We start from the raw sequence: 16,294 nt of genomic DNA on the forward strand, positions 1-16,294 counted from the left end.
CGCGCTGCGTTCATCACTCCCCACACAAAATAAAAGTAAAAATAAATCGAATGAAAAAAAAAAACAGGGAAGAAGCGTATCATTAAGATGAATGTGTGCTGGGTGCGTATGAAATGAATGGCATTCAAAGGCACTCAAACATACAGATCTGCGCGATGAGGCGAACGCTATCAATGGCATTTACGGCACGGTCAAGTCATGAATGGAAAACATATTTGTTATTTTCAAGAACCAGATCGAGGGCGCTTGAACTATAATTAAAATTACAGAAATACGGACTATGCACTTGCTTAAAATCATAAGAGCTTTTAAACATATTAATATTTAAATATTTTTAATCTTATTTTACTCATATGCTGAGAAACAGAATGTTATTCCAATTAAGTTTTTAAACCAACACGGGTGTTAAAAGAATATTAAAATATTAAAATAACAATAAGAAAATTAAATAAATTATAAATAATATCGATGTCCACTAAGCCCCAATTTTATCGATTTTTACTCCATGTTTGTATATTCAATGCTTCGATTTTTGAAAAAACATCGGACATTTCTAATAAAAGTTAAAGCCGTGCAAAAGAAAATTCATAGAAACTGCCCAACGATGTTTTTATAATAATACTATCAGTGTCCATATATATAAATATATATATACATATATATAAATATATATATATGTATATATGTATATATATGTATGCCTATGTATATATTTTAATTTAATACTTTGAAAGGCTAGCAAATTGCCCGACAAGGGAAGCCTGCTGAGGCTAACAATACACAACTCAAAGAATTTTTAATATTTTCTCTGGCAGCTCTTAGCAACTGTCCTCTGCAGGCATGGGAAATTCATACCAAACTGCTGCAAAATAGCTGGTAGTTCTTGGAACTTCGGTGCCAGTCGACGGACATTTTTCCAGCGGCAGGCAACATTTGAAACGAGCGCCTTAACCGCACAACGTCGGCTTCTTAACAAATATTTTTTAAGATTTTTTATGGGATTGGGATAAGTAAAAATAAAGTTTAAAACTTTTTGTTAGCATGTTTAGAAATATTTCAACAAATTGACAAACTTGTAGACAAAATCGATGAATCGATGTCGATTATTCCGATAGGCATCGATTGTTTTCATGGCCTTTTTTTATCCGATGCTAAGAATCGATATTAATTTCGGAATTTTTGCACTGAAAGTAAATTTTTGTTCAATATACCTGAGCTGGATGAATATTATTTGTACATAGATCAATTAACTGCTGTAATTACACATGTGCCCTCGAAAACCGTGCGTATGTGTGCGTGAAAGCCTTTTGTAGCGACCTCGCGTGATTGACATGCCAAAAATTATGATAATGTGATGTTCACATGACAAACGATGAATTCATACGCCATGTTGGCCCGCCATGTTGGTGTGAACATGCGCAAGCATTGCGACTCCCGCGGCAGTTGCGCGTCCACAAGGACATGTTGCTGGCGGGAGCATGCGGCAGAGGGCCCCTCGTGTATGCAACATAATTGAAAGCTGCATGCGTCAACATAATTTTCTGACAACTTTAGTTAAGCATGTAAATTAAGTTAAAAATAACGATGACATTGGTTACATAAGCGCAAATGCATGCACAAACTGCAACAAAACTGAGCAGAGCGGAGCTTAGACCAGGCCAGACCAGGCCAGCCCAGGCCAGGACATTACGGGCCGAGACTCAGCCGGGCTGAGGCATGCCACAGCAGGAGCGCTGGCTGGTTGCCCGACCCTCTGCCTGTCCGTCACTTTGCTCATTTTTCTGTTGGAACACTGGCACGGCTGCTCGTAATTGGAGCGTGGAATATCACTCTTCATGTTATGACATTTTTTCGCCAACAGCGAATTAATTGTGCACAGCAATAAATTTCGAGTCAGCTCAAAAAATAATAATCTAGCCATAAGTACTTGTTTCATGCCATTATTTTGTTCAGCGATCAGGCATAAAATCATCGAAAGGCTTCTCTTTTGGAAACTCACTTCAGACTCGTCTGTATCTATATTTGAATGCAGTCAAAATACCGATAAATACTGAGGTGCTAAAATTTTTCTTTTCACTTTTATATATTTAAGCATAAAATAAAGCTGCGGAAAATTCACCACAAACTTACGATACACGTTCGAACCCTAAACTGGATTATATGCATAAAGAACAGCCCGAACCTCAACATGAACCAGTCCAAGTTTTTGGTTTGATTAAAAATATTATTAAAAAAGAAATTTATTCAATTCAATAAGAATATAGTGTTAATATAATTATTTTTATTTCATGTTAATTGAAAGTCATATTTAAATACGAGGCATTCGATTTGTAAAAAAACACTTTGGAAGCTCATTAAAGCTAACCAAACCCTTCTAATCGTATATTTATTTATTAAAAATGGAATTAGATTCATTGAATTAAAGTGTTTTTCTTATTTTTGCAGTACGTTTTTCAAAATTGTTTGCAGTGCAATATCTTGCCCACCTTCGAAGTATTTACATGCAACACACACCGACTACCTGTGCTGGCTCTGTATGCTGCAGTGTTGCGGCTGCCGCAGCGACTGCGTGGCTGTGGTAGCACACACATCAACTTTTGCAACGGCCCCCCTGCCGGTCTCCTCTCCCAACACGATATGCAAAGCAAACCGTTAAGCAGCAAAAGAAACCGACGCCAAGGTTACCAGCGCTACTCGCCCATATATTTCATATGTGCATGCTATTAGTGTGTGTGCGGGTGTGCGTGTGTGTATATAAGTATGAGAAGACACACCCACACAGACACGAACACAGCGCTAGTTTATAGACGCTAGTCGCAACGCTAAGACAAAGCATATAATGGAAATGTTCACAATTTCTTGGCTACCCATTGGTTGCATGGCTGCATGAGGCAGCCGCTGCAACAAGAAAAATAAAAAACAAAAATATGAAAATATGTAAAGAAAAAATAAAAACTAGATGAAATATGTGCGCTCGTTAGGCTTTGGAAGCCAAGAATATAAGACACTTGTCTGACAGTCAGATTGTTTCGAATATTTATTAAGCAATATGAACGCGCGACAGCCCAAGATTATCTAAATATCACATGTGTAATATGCAAATTAATTGACTCAGCAGGACACTTGGTGAGATCGCTTTAAGTGAATTAAGCACGGAACAGGTTCTCATACACCTGTCAAATGCTTAATATCCATTCATCCACAAAACTATCGCTAACACATTGCGTTACGCTCCATGGCCATTTACTCCATTGTCATCCTCAATCTCGTTGTGATTCTCATCGGCAGCGTCGTCATGGATGGCGAACAACTTTTGCGTTAGCCATTGAAGTATACTTTGCACCCCCAGGCTCCAGCCACAAGCATATCTACTGGCTACAGCAACAACAACAGGGACAACAACAGGGACACTGGGCACAACTGTTATTAACGAGAACGCCCACAATGCCCGTAAAGTGCTTCATATTACGCCACTAATTGCATAATTTCGTTGCCATTTTTATTAGTCTCTCAGTGCGATGGTCTCGCCTTTGATGTCGCCAGCAGAGCAGCAGCCACTGAAGCATTCAACAGACCATCGACCAGAATTTACCATCAATGTACCATTTGGCAGCTATCCGGTGTTAGTACTCCCCATGAGGGTATGGGTAGCGGCTAGAGGTTGTTGGCACTTTCCGTGCCATTTAAGTTAGAGGAGAGTTCGAATGGGCTAACGAAATGCGAATGGTCGCCCACAAATGTCATTGGATTATTATAAAACTGGAGTATTTATTGCATAACATGTTCAGACACATTCATTGGGGCATCTATGGTCGCTGAGCTGTCATCGATTCGCCACACTGCGATTCAGTTAGACGCGGTTCGGTGCGGTTCAGTTGACTAAACTGGTTACTAGACATGTGCATTGGCACGGCTGAACCGCAATTCTAGATTTAGTTTTTAATATGAACTGAAACTTAAATATCAAAAACTAATGTAATTAGTATGAACCACAAATATAGTTGAACCAAAACCCGAACCGAACCAAATTTTTTGAAAGATTTTCTGTTGCAAAATAAAAATACTTTTGAGGGGGACTCAGGCCCAGAAGATATAAGCCTTGAGTCCCGAACATTAGAATTATCGAACCATATTTGGGAGATGCCAATATTGGTTCGAGTTAAAATCTAGCCCTTAGAAAATATCGACGACTTGCAATATTTTCAGTGGAACGGGCAATTACAAATATCAAATAGAATTAAATTTTGAAAATTTTTTTTGAATGTGCCTAATCGGCTTCACCAATGGAACCTTCAGGCAGTAAGTCGGTGTGAACTGAACTAACAGCCATTTTTCCACGATTAACGCGTTTACATATGGGCTTTGACGAAAACAATTGGCTGCATCTTGAAGATTTAGTTTTTCCAGACTTGTAAAAATATAAACACAGCTAAACAGCATTTAAAAAACATATTTTCAACCTTCTTTTGGAACGTTCAGCTCCAGTCAAGGAAGATGCGCATATAAATGTCTGCTTGTATTTAGTTCTGAGTGCAAGTCCTGCTCGATTAAGCAGAATTTTTCAAAGAGAATTGAAATGATAGCCAGGGGGGTAGGGGGAGAAGGGGAATTGGCAATGGGAAATGTTATTGGCGCCTTATTGCTGCAACGATCTGCTCTTGGCAATGGTCAATTTACCGATTTGGGCATGGTTGGCAACCATAATTTGGTGGTATTGTAAGCCTTCATCCAATTGTTGCAGTTAAAGTTGTTGTTGTTGTTATTATTGTTGTTGCTCTTGTAGTCATCCCATTTACGCATCCTTTGTAAAGCATTGCAAGCTTTGCTGCCGCCCCGAAGCACCCACACTGTCCACACATTGGGTGTATAAATGTTTCTGTTGCTTTGACTCGTAGTGGCATGCTCCCACTTTGAGACTGAATTCAATCCTTACCATAGATACAGCTTTCCGTTGTCAAACGCTTTGCTTCGATTTGTGTGCGTCTATGTGTGCGTAAATGGAGTTGTTTAAATTTTACAAGGGTTCATTAAGCAGCGAAAATATTACGTTGAGCGTCAATGCAAGGATGCGCTTTGTGTTCGAGTTCAAGACTTGGTCCAAAGTCCAATTATTTGCAAAACAATATTATTGAATAGACAAATTATAAAATTATTGAAATTGTATTGTAAAAAGTCAATAAACCAGATGCTTAACTTAGATGCTGACTTAAATGGACAGACAAAATTGCTTCATTTGATTTTAATTTGGATCTTTTAGTTCAAGTGCTATTTTGTAAGCTGCATTTATTATTTGCATAGTTTATTGTTTTGTATTATTTTAAGTCTTGCAGTCATATTTGACAGACGCTTATTAAACATTACGTTCGGTTTCAGCTGACTATCGACAATAGCTTTATTTTTCAAATCATTTGTGTGTATCAATATTTCGTTTTATTTGAAACGCCTCTGGGCAACAAAAATTGTTGTTCGGTCTAGTTTTGTCCAATGTTTGAATTTATCTGCAAATTTTGTGCTTTCTGTTGAAAATGCATAATTAATTGAATTATACTCAAATTAGTATATCAATAAGCTAGCGTGACTTTTTCTGAAATGCACATCCCGTAGATAGCCTGTACCCAGAACTCAGCTGCCGTAATACGCATGAACTTTTCGTCTTGTACACAAATATTCATACAAGCTGTGCTTCTTCTTGTCTCAGTTCCACATTTTGGAAGATAAATTATTGAATACCTTTTAGGGAAAATTGGAGACGTATTTAAGAAATAGCAAATAGGGAGGTACCTATAGAGAGCTGTGTATACTAAACTGAGAATAATCTGGGAAATTGGCTCAGAAAGTTCAGTTCGAAGATCGATGCAAATGGGTCAAGTTGCTAACGATTTGAAATAGGTTTTATCTGGGCTTGCATAAAGCGTTCCAAGTTTTAAGGCATCTAGCTCGTATAACCTCCGAAATCTTAAGTAAGTCAACACCAATAGACATTGGGCTGAAAAAGTCATCTGCCAGCTATTGCATACACTTCTAAATTGTTAAGGGGCACATTGTACACTAAAATCAAGTAGCTTTTTTGTTGCTTTAAAGTTTAATTGGTTGTGGCTTTTGTAATAGATCCGAAACAGTTTACGATAGACGTTTTTTTTTTTGCGATCGTCACAGCACAGCACCATACATTACAGCTCAGCTCTATTGAATTGCACAAAATCGGGCTTTTTTACATATTTTCTTTGTGCGCCGTGCCTATGTTAAATTGGGAATATTTAGATATATATCAAAGTATACAAACTACGGCTGCAAATACCAGAAATTTCTGTTTCTTCACATCGGAGAGGCGACACCAGGCGCGCGCGGCCTTTTGTGCAAGATCCGGTCCTGACAGCTCTTGTGGTCTTTCGCAATATTCGCGTAGAAATTGCAAATATGCTTTGTTCATAGTTAGATTGGGCTTGCAGCATTTATTGTGTTTAATGCTAATTCGAGAACTACGCTTCCGGCTCACGCAGTTCAATTTGGGTTTCTTGAGACGCGATGAGGGGGTCTTCCTATCGCGCGACCTGGCTGCCGGCGTGCTCTTGGTCTTGCGCGTGCTGGACTTTGACCTTGAATTGGGCTTCTTTCGCTTAATTGAGTTTTTGGGCTTTGAAGCCGACTTCAACTTTGATCCCGAACACCTTGATCTCCCTCTAGCTTTTCTAGTAGCGGTGAATAAGGAGCTGGCCTTTGGGAAAATTTTGAAATTAATGTCTTTAATTTCTAGCTTGGCGTTTCGTTTACGGCACTTACCGCTTCTGCTGTAGTCGACGCTACTTCTGTTTCGGGGATCTGTAATGCTTCGCATGGCAAGTCTTCATTTGCGCTGCCCAATGACCCATTGCTAGGACTTGCATCTGCGTAATTCTCATCCATGGTATAAAGTCTAAAGAAGTCGAAGGAAGACGTTATCACACATATAGCCAGCGTCAATAAAACCCAACTTGTACTTACCAATTATAAATTCTTTTACTAGGAATATAAAAAATATTAGTCCCTTGAAAAGAACACTAAGACTAAACAATTTGTTGAAGTGTTGTTTCCTTGATGGAATGTGATTTGGAACTGGTTTTTTTAGAAAAAATTCAGCCCACGTGAGCTACACAGTGACAGTTGGGACGGAGGCAATTGGCACCTCTTTTCAAATCAAGTCAAATCTTATAGTTCGAATTAACAAGAATATATTCTACCATCAAGGTACTGGTTACACTGGTTTTTCCCCAATTGAGTAATCTTTATGGAATTGGTAGAGATTTAGGTGAGTTAAGTTTCAAAAGTTTAAAATAAAAAAACTAAAATCTTGCCAATGAAAAATTAAAAAAAATAAACAACATTTTTTTATTAGGGTCCTCAAGTCCATAAAAAATCGATTGATTTCATCGAACGAGTCGCTGCTTAGTATTCTTTGTCCTAGGGCTCAAGTCATGGAGCATGACAACTATTAAAATCGGTAGCCGGAGGAGCCCGAATCGTCATTTCCATGATCGCGTGCTTGTGCTCAGTCGCGGCGTTAAATGAAGAGCCGCACTTTTCCGCTCAATTCAACAAAATGCCGCATTTCCTTCACCTACGTACGTGCTCGGCCAGTTCCACAGACAGATATATGAGACAGCGAAAGCGAGAGACAAAGAGCGGCAGCACTCGAGAGTCGTGGCGCAAGCGAGATGGAGCATATGCGGAGATTACGTATGCAGCAATGCATGAAGTTTAAAAAGTTTCAAGCGCATAAGCCACAATGGCCACGTCTCTCCAGGCTTGACATTTATTATCTGCCGGTTTGGCCCCAAAATGAAGTTGTGGCCGCTTTCGTCTTCCAAACGTTGTCACATACGCACACCAAGACACACACACACACACACACACACATATGTGGAGAGGCGCGTGAAGCAACAAGGGGCAGTGGGGCCCAGGGGATCTGACATCCCGTCGCTGCTCGTTTGCGGTCGACGTCGTCGTCGACGGCATTTGCATGCCCGGCTGGCCATTTAACGTGTCCGTATCCGTGTCCGTGCTCTTGAGTTGGAGGTGTAGAGGCGTGGTCGTGGCCCTTTGATTTCGTTAGGCGAAACTCGGCGACTCCTACGCCCTTTTCCTGCTCGACCCGCTCCTATGGGACGCCGCCCATTACAGAGTCCGCACACGTTTTTCGTAAATGTGCATTTTTCGCTAAATGTTTTGTAAATGTTTCCGTTCCCAACTTTATAATTAGTTGGCATGAGGGCGGCGCTAAAGAAAACGCAGCGTCGCATCGCATCGCGTCGCGACGCATTGCAGCGCAGCAGGAAACGGAAAAACGAGAGAAAGCACTGCGGATATTATGTAAGTTAAGCGGCTGGCACATTCAGCTGGGTCGAGGGTCCATAGCACGCAGCAAATGTCGACCCAATGTAACACCATGTCAGCTGCAAGACAAGTGCAGCTCTAGCGCCAGCTCCAGCTCCAGCTAAGACATGCAGATAAGTGCATGCATAGACTACAGAGAGACGTGACTAATATGATAGCACGAGAAACTCACATCTCTATTAGATAATATTACGCGGCACAGCAGACATTTGGATGAATTCAGAATATACGGACTCCGATTAACCAGAATTACACATGAGTCTATATTGAAAATGTTCTAAAACCGTTATTATAAAACAGCGATTTCAATAAAATTTGCCTTTACAACACTGAACATTTTTTTCCTTTTTGAATATGTTCTATTATTATTTTCAATTTTAACATCTGAGATCTCAGCTTCAAGCTTGGGTTCTCAAATTCTTTACAATTATGAATAGGATTTAATTTATATATCTCAAAAATGTATGAATATTTATCGAAACTTATTTATTTTCATATTCACAGTGCTGGAAAACAAGAAAATTTTCAAGTAGCCAAATAAAACAATTGTTGTAAACCAACCTGTTTTTTAAAAAATATCATCCGGCTTTTAGTAGGCTAATTTGACTGGAGTTCGGTTCATACTCTTTGCCCTGCATCGAAATTTGGGAAAATTCGTATTTAAAGTGTTCGACTTAACTGGAATTGTCATTCTATACATTTATTTATTTTTAAAATGGCCAACCCAGTTTTTCATAAACCAAAACATTTTTGCAAAATATGATTCGGATGTTTTTCAGCTAGGCTTAAGTTAGGTTCGGTTCATGTTATAAAATAAAAATTGGAATTCCAAACTGGTTCAAAGAAAAAGTTCTGCATTTTCTCTTCTTTTAAATATTAGCACAGCACATCTTCCATTTCTCTTCTATGCACAAATAAGAATATAGATATAAATAATGAAGATTTTTACCTTTGCAGCCTGTCGCTTTGTGGGCGCCAGGTTTGAAACCTTCGGGGCTGTTTAATTAGATTTTCAGGAGAGATGTGCGCCGCGTGATTGAGGATTGAGCATTGAGTCGCAGCTGAGCGCGTCACGCAACGTTGCGTTGCGGCGCCTCCTATTGAAGTTTTAATTAAAAGCAACTACACGAGTTGCTGCCTCGCATTGGGCAAACGATTGCATCCATGTTGCTTCTTTTTTTGTAGCATTTGTAGCACCTGCCGCCGCTGCTGCCACTGGCAACTTATTAAAAGCTGTCGGCGTTATGCTAATTAGGCAGCGCAGCCGACAAATTGTCGCCGCAAATCAATCAGTGTATGCTCCCCGCAATCCGCGCGGTTTCCTGACGCCCTTACAGCCAAAAAAAATAAAAGTTAAAAAGCTGGCGGGAGCAGCCAAATTAACGGTCCCTCCGCCAACACATGCTGATTAGCGTAGTCGGAGCATAGGCCGACAGCCCGCCTAATTTCAATTTTCAGCTGACGCGCTGAAAACTATGCAGCAAATAAACCTCCACCAGCCCCCTCACCCTATGATCTGATATTATGGACTATGGGCGAACGTTTTATTTTTGAATGCGTGTTTTGTCGTTTTTGAAAATTCCACCGCACGGGCGACAAATTATCGCTAAGCTGTTGATGGCGACCTTTTGTGTCTCGTCTGAAAAACTTCAATCTCATTTTCAAACTCTTATGGAAAACTGAATTTAATGGCAAAGTGATATTTATAATTTACATTTATAGGTAAGTTAAGCCGGGAAAAATCCGCTATATATAATCCTGTCTCCCAAACGACAAAGTTTACTTTACTCTTTTATTATATTCCCACAATGCGCAGCCAATAAAAACTAAAACGTAAAATGTAGAGCAAAAGTTGTACGGTTTAGTATTAAATAAATTTAGCTAGTTTCTTCCAGCGGGAGCTGCTTTAGCCACAGCAGGCTCCAAGAGCGCAAAGTTAAATGCGCCGAAGTGTGTTGATGAGGAAACGGAAATGGAATATGAACGGAAATGCCGACCAGAGGCGCAGCAGCTGTCCGAGCTGTTTCGTGCTCGACTTGCACTTGAAGCCAAAAGGTGTTTATTGAAACGTTAACCGCTTCCAACTGAAGGTCAAAACGATTGCTGCATGAACGCTTCACTTGGCGCCCAGCTAACAGCAGGGGGCGTGGCATTGTAGAAACTTTAAAGGATTGGTCGCTGCTGAGCCTCCAGTTAAAGAGGAATAGAGCAAATATCGAGACTTGTCAAGCAAGACTCGACAGTCAACAACAGCCGCGGCCTGCGCCTGGTCCAACGTGTATCTCTCTGGGGCACCGAAATGGATGTGCGACATTATTAGCTATTTCAGCGGGCAAAAGGCAGAAGGCACAAGGCAGACAACTGAAAAAGCTGCCACTGAAACAGACAAGTAAACGAGTTACGCGCGCCAGGAAAGCGGCTGCCGCTGCTCCTGCCACAGAGTTTGCCATTGCCATTGCCATTGCCATTGCTGGCAGCAACCAGCAATACACAACACGCGCAGCAGCAACATTGACAACGCCGTGTTTATATGCAACATTGACAACATGGCGTGACGCGAGTGATGCCAAGCTGCAGCAGCAGCAGTAGCAGTAGCTCGTTACCATCAGCATTCCTATTACCAATATTCCTGCTGCTGTTCACAGGCAAGTCATAAAAGTTTTCGGACTTAGATTGTCGCCGTTTTGGGCGTCTAGCTGTGCTAGCTGAATATCTAAAAAGTTATGCAAAATTCAAAATACACTGCTAATGCCAGCGAAACTGCGAAAGCAGATCGATCGACCACGCACATCGGTTAATCAGCAGCAAATAAAACCCTAAAGCCACATATCATTATATTTAATAATTGGACTAATTAGGACAGTTGTTTAAGCTGTGCTTAAACTTAGAACTTGATTCGGAGGTGGGATTGTGTATATTTATAAATATACAAATTTTAAAAAGAAGCCTCATATAATATTAATAGATTATAATCTAAAAATATAGCGATAAACGGCCTGAATTGATTCGACTTAATTAGGATTTTCAATCAGCTGAGGATCTTGGTATATGATATTTGAGCATATTTCTAGCGGTTCGATGGCAAACTCTGAGACTACAGCGTATGTTAATATGGTATACCATATACGGAGTAGAGCATCTCAGACAGGAGCTATTTTGCATAAACCTACCGGAGCTGGTGCAGCATCTTTGGCAGTTTCGCTGCTTGAATGCGTGCGTGTGTGTGTGTGAGTGTGTGTGTGGTGTGTGTGGCTGTGACTATATTACATTTTATGTCAAATGCGCACGCTTTCAATATTGACAGACGCCAGCACGAGACACGGAAACGGATGGGGACGCCACCTGTTCCGGATCCAGGTCCGGGCAGGGGGTGGCTGCTACGGCGGCTGCGTCGGCATGTCAAGCTAATGTTAACTTATTTTCGTATTTTGGCATACCTTGCAGCATGCCGGATGTGCCACACCCACACCCACAACCCTCAACCCACAATCCACAGCCCGCCCATCTTGTTGTCAAACTTATTTTCAAATAAAGAACACATTTTTCGGAGACAAGCAGCTGTGTGCGGCCAGATGCCACGCCCACCCAGCCGCTGCTTCAGCAATGCATTTTAATTTAGCAGCTGTCTTAGAAGGGCTCACCGATGGGCTTAATGGTCAGCTGATGCACCTGGACATGGGGCGGTGTGCCCAGGGCGTACATAATACCAGCCGATATGTCCTCCGGCTGCAGCATGGGCAGATTGTTATAGTCGCCGGGCAGGATCTCCGTATTGGTCACGCCCGGACTGATGCTCTGTAAGCTCAAGCTCAGATTAGCATGTAGCAGAGGAAATGCGAATTGTTGCTCACCGTCACTTTAATCTGCGTCTTGAGGCCGTTCAGCTCCTGGCGGAATATCTCGAGCAGCGCACTGATGCCATGCTTCGAAACTGGGTACATATTGAGGCACTGCAGCTCCTCGCTGGGCGGATGGATGATGTGGTGACCGGTGAGGCTGTTGATGAGCACCACATGGCCGGCAACATCGCGCTGCTGCATGGAGCGAAAGGCGCGTTGCGTACAGTGAACCACGCCCATCAAATTGACCTGCAGCACATGCTGCAGCTGATCCAGCTGCATGGTGAGCACTTGGCCGGAGTACAGCAAGCCCGCATTATTCACCAGTATATCAATGCCGTCCAGATGCTCCTCGATCCAGTCAAAGGCAGCCGCCACTGAGGCCTCATCGGCCACATCGCACTTGACCGCATGCAGTTGGGACTGCAACTCCTCCGGCAGCTGCTCCTTGAGCGCCTCAATGCGCTCGACGCGACGCGCCAGGCCCACCACAACCAGCCCGGCACGCACCAGATCCTTTGCCACAGCAGCTCCAATACCCGAACTAGCGCCAGTCACAACCGCAACACGACCCTGCCAGCGTTCCATGGTTCACCTTTGGGATTCCGCAACAATTGGCTTCTTTATTTGACTTTTGTGCGCCGCTGAACGGAGCAATTTCGCTACTGAGTCTGGTTCGCGCTGAGGCCTTTATTATATTGGGCTTGCCCAACGCCCAGCCCCGCACATTCCGCTCCTCAAGTGCTTGGGGCACACGCTTAAATTCGCAATTGAATTTTTGAATAGTTGTTGCTGCTGCTTCACGCCCATTTTCACAGTTGAATAATTAAGCGACGCGTCGCTTTATTCGCCAGTTTGACAATTATAATTTGTGGAATTTTAATACCCGTTCACAGAGTGTAGCGAGTATATTGGTTTTGTGCTTCCGTCTGTCTGTTTGAAATTTATACTGATGTATGCCCAGCAGATTATGTGGAAATTCTATACACATTAAAGTTTGCCAGCGAGAGTGAATAAATTTCGTCTGAAGATTACGCATAAGCTGCTCTTAAGATCAACAATTAACGCGCTCACAACAAATCGAATATCTGTTTATATATTTAGTGGCTGCTGTTATTCGACTTTGAACGAGTATTTGTCAGTCGCTCGCAGCCGATGGCAACATTCTTTGTTTAAATTAGCCACACAAATCAGCCCCACACAAATACTGTAGCCCAACAAGGGAAGCACGTGCCACTATTTAGCTATTTAACCATTTGATGTAAAGCCTAACTGACGTTACTTTTTAAAGCTGGCAAACTGGTGTGTCATTTTTGATTTATTTAAATCGATCAGCGTCTGATCTCTAGTAGGTAAAAGACTTTAGTTACAAGTTTGTGTAGCTTAAAGCTTGATCTGATATACGACCTTTGTAAGGCAGAAATTGCGTTCGTCTCTTACATCTAGCATAAGATCTTATGCCTAGCTTGCAATCGCTTGTGCTCTCCACTGAACTCTCTCTCCCCCTATTAAAATCTATCAGGCTGACTATGAGAACTCGCAGAGCACACCCATTTATAAGTAGGAGAGACAGGCTAAGAAATCCTCCCATCTCTCTCTTTCTGCCTTTATTAATTAATTAAGCTCTTACACAATCTTAGACAACAGCACGTAAGACCCGGCGAATATTAATACAAAATATTATTCAAGATCTCAAAACGCTGATCAAATTAATAAAATAAAAAAATCCTTATCTCTTACTTTATTTAATTCAAAATTATTATTGGCGCACACTGTCTATTCTATATCACATGTATATAGTCTTTATCAACAACTTTTTCTTCCTTTTCATTTTTCTACTACTCTTTTATACCTTCTTCCAATTAGAATATATTTTAACTTAATAGCTTAACTACTTAAGAATACTTGGATATCTACTAAAAGCTTCCCCTTTAGCAATTGATTCTACTTACATCACGGACAAAATAAGCTGTGATTAGGGGCATAGCTGGCCGGTCGAGCAAATAAAAAACCCTCATTTTGTATTCTGCATAGGCATTTAGCTTTAAAATTTTATATATTAATGACAGTCGTTTTGGCGACCATTAATAAATAAATCCATCAAATTACATATTTGTCAGCCTATTCTACCTAAATAGTAATATTAATATTCTGCCGGGCAACAGAGCAGGTTTTATGATTTTGCATCTACATAGGTCGAGCCCATAAATTGAGATGGATTTTTAAAAGGGGCAGCTCCGCATTTGGCCAAAAATGTTACTCGCAATTATTGGGAGGAATAAAAAACTGTTGAAATTGATCAATGCAAAACATCTGAAGCAGGTTGGTTAAGAATGAAAATGGTTTAGCTTAGCATTTGACACCGACTTGGCATTCTCATGAAAAAAATACAGAGCTATACAAAAGTGGAAAAGTTAAATAAAGCAGAGCTCGTTTTCAACATTTAATATTATGTTAAGAAGCTGCATTCATAAATCTGTAAGAAAAACTGAATATAATATATAAAAACATTCCCATTTTTAACATTTTATAATATGTTACTAACAGTTTCATAAAAATGCTGTAATACAAATAGAGTAAAGACCTGTATATGAGGCTTACATATAACATCATTTAAGGCTACAATCAACCTGGTATTCTCCAGATGTCACGCTGCTAAAACGGTTCACCCATTGGCTTTATGGTTAGCTCGTGCACCTGAACATGTGGTGGCGTTGCCAGAGCATACATGATGGCATTGGCCACATCCTCGGGCTGCAGCATGGGCAGTCGTTTGTAGGCCTGCGGCACCAGATCCGTATCCACCAGGCCCGGGCTAATGCTCTATGGCGGCGCACATTTAGCTCATCTTAATGCAAAATCGGATGGCTACTTACCGTGACCTTTATGTGGCTTTTAAGGTCGCGAAACTCCTGACGGAAGAGCTCTGTCATGGCGGTCAATGCATGCTTCGTGGCCGGATACATGTTCAGCTCCTGAACGCTGCCGGGCAGCGGATTGAACAGATAGTGACCCACAATGCTGTTGATGAGCACCACATGGCCGGGCGTATTGCGTTGCCGTACCGATCGGAAAATGCGTTGTGTACAGTAAACAACGCCCATCACGTTTGTTTGCAGCAGTTCTTGCACTGTGTCCAACTGCATGGTAACCAGTTGACCACCGGATAGCTTGCCCGCATTGTTAATCAGGATGTCCGCACCACCCAGCTCTTCTTCGATCCAATCAAAGGCGGCGTTCACCGACTCCACGCTCGTCACGTCGCATTGCATGACATGTAGCTGGGCGCGCTGTACCTCTGGCAACTGCTGACGCAGCTGCTCCAGCCGGTCCAGCCGCCGAGCCAAGGCGACCACGATGACGCCCGCAGCAACAAGCTGCTTGCTGAGCACAGCTCCAATGCCTGAACTGGCACCAGTCACCACAGCAATGCAATTCTGCCAACGTTCCATGCCAACGGTTGCCATTTGAATGGGGCTTCACTTGTTCGCCAGTCCCAAAGAAACCCTCAACGCCAACTGATCGCGGTTAGCCATTGGCGTAGTCTTCTCTCAAAGCACTCACTGCTGTCCCCACGGTGGCGCCCATGTGGGAAGTGCATCGATTTCCAATTCTGTACTGCTCTCGGATTACCAGCAGCTGCAACAATTGCATAAGCTTTCGCTGTGACTGCAGATCACTTCAAGCGTAGAGTCTAGACCGCAAGCAATGAGAGCAGCAGCTGTCACTTTGTTAACAAATCGCATTTATTTCTGTGAATTTTCAATGTTAATAGAAAGCAGCGCTGGCAAGCAATAGGATTAACTAGGTGGGTGTTACTGCTTACAAACACTGATTTCTAATATAAATGCCATTTTACCACAAGTACTGCTTGGCAACACTGTTTTCGTATATGAATGCCACTTTCACCCAATGTCATTTCATATTGAAATAACAATCCAAATATTTTAATTTGACTTAAAAAGATATAACACTTACACCTACCGTTACCAACACTGGTTTTTAAAACATATGGCTAGGCAGCACTGTTTTCTCATAAAAATCCTACTTTCACCCAATGTCATTGCATATTGAAAGAACAATCT

The 16,294-nt window shown here is 41.7% G+C and overlaps 3 protein-coding genes across 3 annotated transcripts; all 3 read right to left on the reverse strand.

Annotated features, from left to right (window-relative positions):
* Positions 1-6,063: 6,063 nt before the first annotated feature.
* Positions 6,064-7,141, reverse strand: LOC135440549 (protamine-like protein 99C). The gene is made up of 4 exons (XM_064699792.1): positions 6,982-7,141; positions 6,781-6,913; positions 6,299-6,715; positions 6,064-6,237 (listed from the first exon to the last, which is right to left on the reverse strand). The coding sequence occupies exons 2-4, from the start codon at positions 6,901-6,903 to the stop codon at positions 6,184-6,186; spliced, it is 594 nt and encodes a 197-aa protein (XP_064555862.1). The 5' UTR covers positions 6,904-6,913; positions 6,982-7,141; the 3' UTR covers positions 6,064-6,183.
* A 4,769-nt stretch (positions 7,142-11,910) lies between these two features.
* On the reverse strand, positions 11,911-12,880 carry LOC135440548 (farnesol dehydrogenase). The gene is made up of 2 exons (XM_064699791.1): positions 12,222-12,880; positions 11,911-12,165 (listed from the first exon to the last, which is right to left on the reverse strand). The coding sequence occupies exons 1-2, from the start codon at positions 12,795-12,797 to the stop codon at positions 11,998-12,000; spliced, it is 744 nt and encodes a 247-aa protein (XP_064555861.1). The 5' UTR covers positions 12,798-12,880; the 3' UTR covers positions 11,911-11,997.
* Positions 12,881-14,719: 1,839 nt separating this feature from the next.
* On the reverse strand, positions 14,720-15,676 carry LOC135440547 (farnesol dehydrogenase). Its single transcript, XM_064699790.1, has 2 exons — positions 15,086-15,676; positions 14,720-15,032 (listed from the first exon to the last, which is right to left on the reverse strand). Exons 1-2 carry the CDS (start codon positions 15,674-15,676, stop codon positions 14,865-14,867), a joined length of 759 nt encoding a protein of 252 aa, XP_064555860.1. The 3' UTR covers positions 14,720-14,864.
* Between the last annotated feature and the right edge of the window lie 618 nt (positions 15,677-16,294).

The sequence above is a fragment of the Drosophila montana genome, unplaced genomic scaffold (genome assembly GCF_035044405.1).
Source record: "Drosophila montana isolate Dmon_TW-CO22-7 unplaced genomic scaffold, ASM3504440v1 contig_1624_1, whole genome shotgun sequence".
Classification (NCBI taxonomy): Eukaryota; Metazoa; Arthropoda; class Insecta; order Diptera; family Drosophilidae; genus Drosophila; species Drosophila montana.

Excerpts from the sequence above, each read along its gene's own strand:
- LOC135440549 (XM_064699792.1), bottom strand. The coding sequence starts at position 6,903 with ATGGATGAGAATTACGCAGATGCAAGTCCTAGCAATGGGTCATTGGGC. Across the intron at positions 6,716-6,780 it reads CGTCGACTACAGCAGAAGCG|GCCAGCTCCTTATTCACCGC; the intron begins GTAAGTGCCGTA and ends ATTTTCCCAAAG. Across the intron at positions 6,238-6,298 it reads TGAAGAAACAGAAATTTCTG|GCACGGCGCACAAAGAAAAT; the intron begins GTATTTGCAGCC and ends AATTTAACATAG.
- LOC135440547 (XM_064699790.1), bottom strand. The coding sequence starts at position 15,676 with ATGGCAACCGTTGGCATGGAACGTTGGCAGAATTGCATTGCTGTGGTG. Across the intron at positions 15,033-15,085 it reads AAAGCCACATAAAGGTCACG|AGCATTAGCCCGGGCCTGGT; the intron begins GTAAGTAGCCAT and ends GCGCCGCCATAG.
- LOC135440548 (XM_064699791.1), bottom strand. The coding sequence starts at position 12,797 with ATGGAACGCTGGCAGGGTCGTGTTGCGGTTGTGACTGGCGCTAGTTCG. Across the intron at positions 12,166-12,221 it reads AGACGCAGATTAAAGTGACG|AGCATCAGTCCGGGCGTGAC; the intron begins GTGAGCAACAAT and ends TTGAGCTTACAG.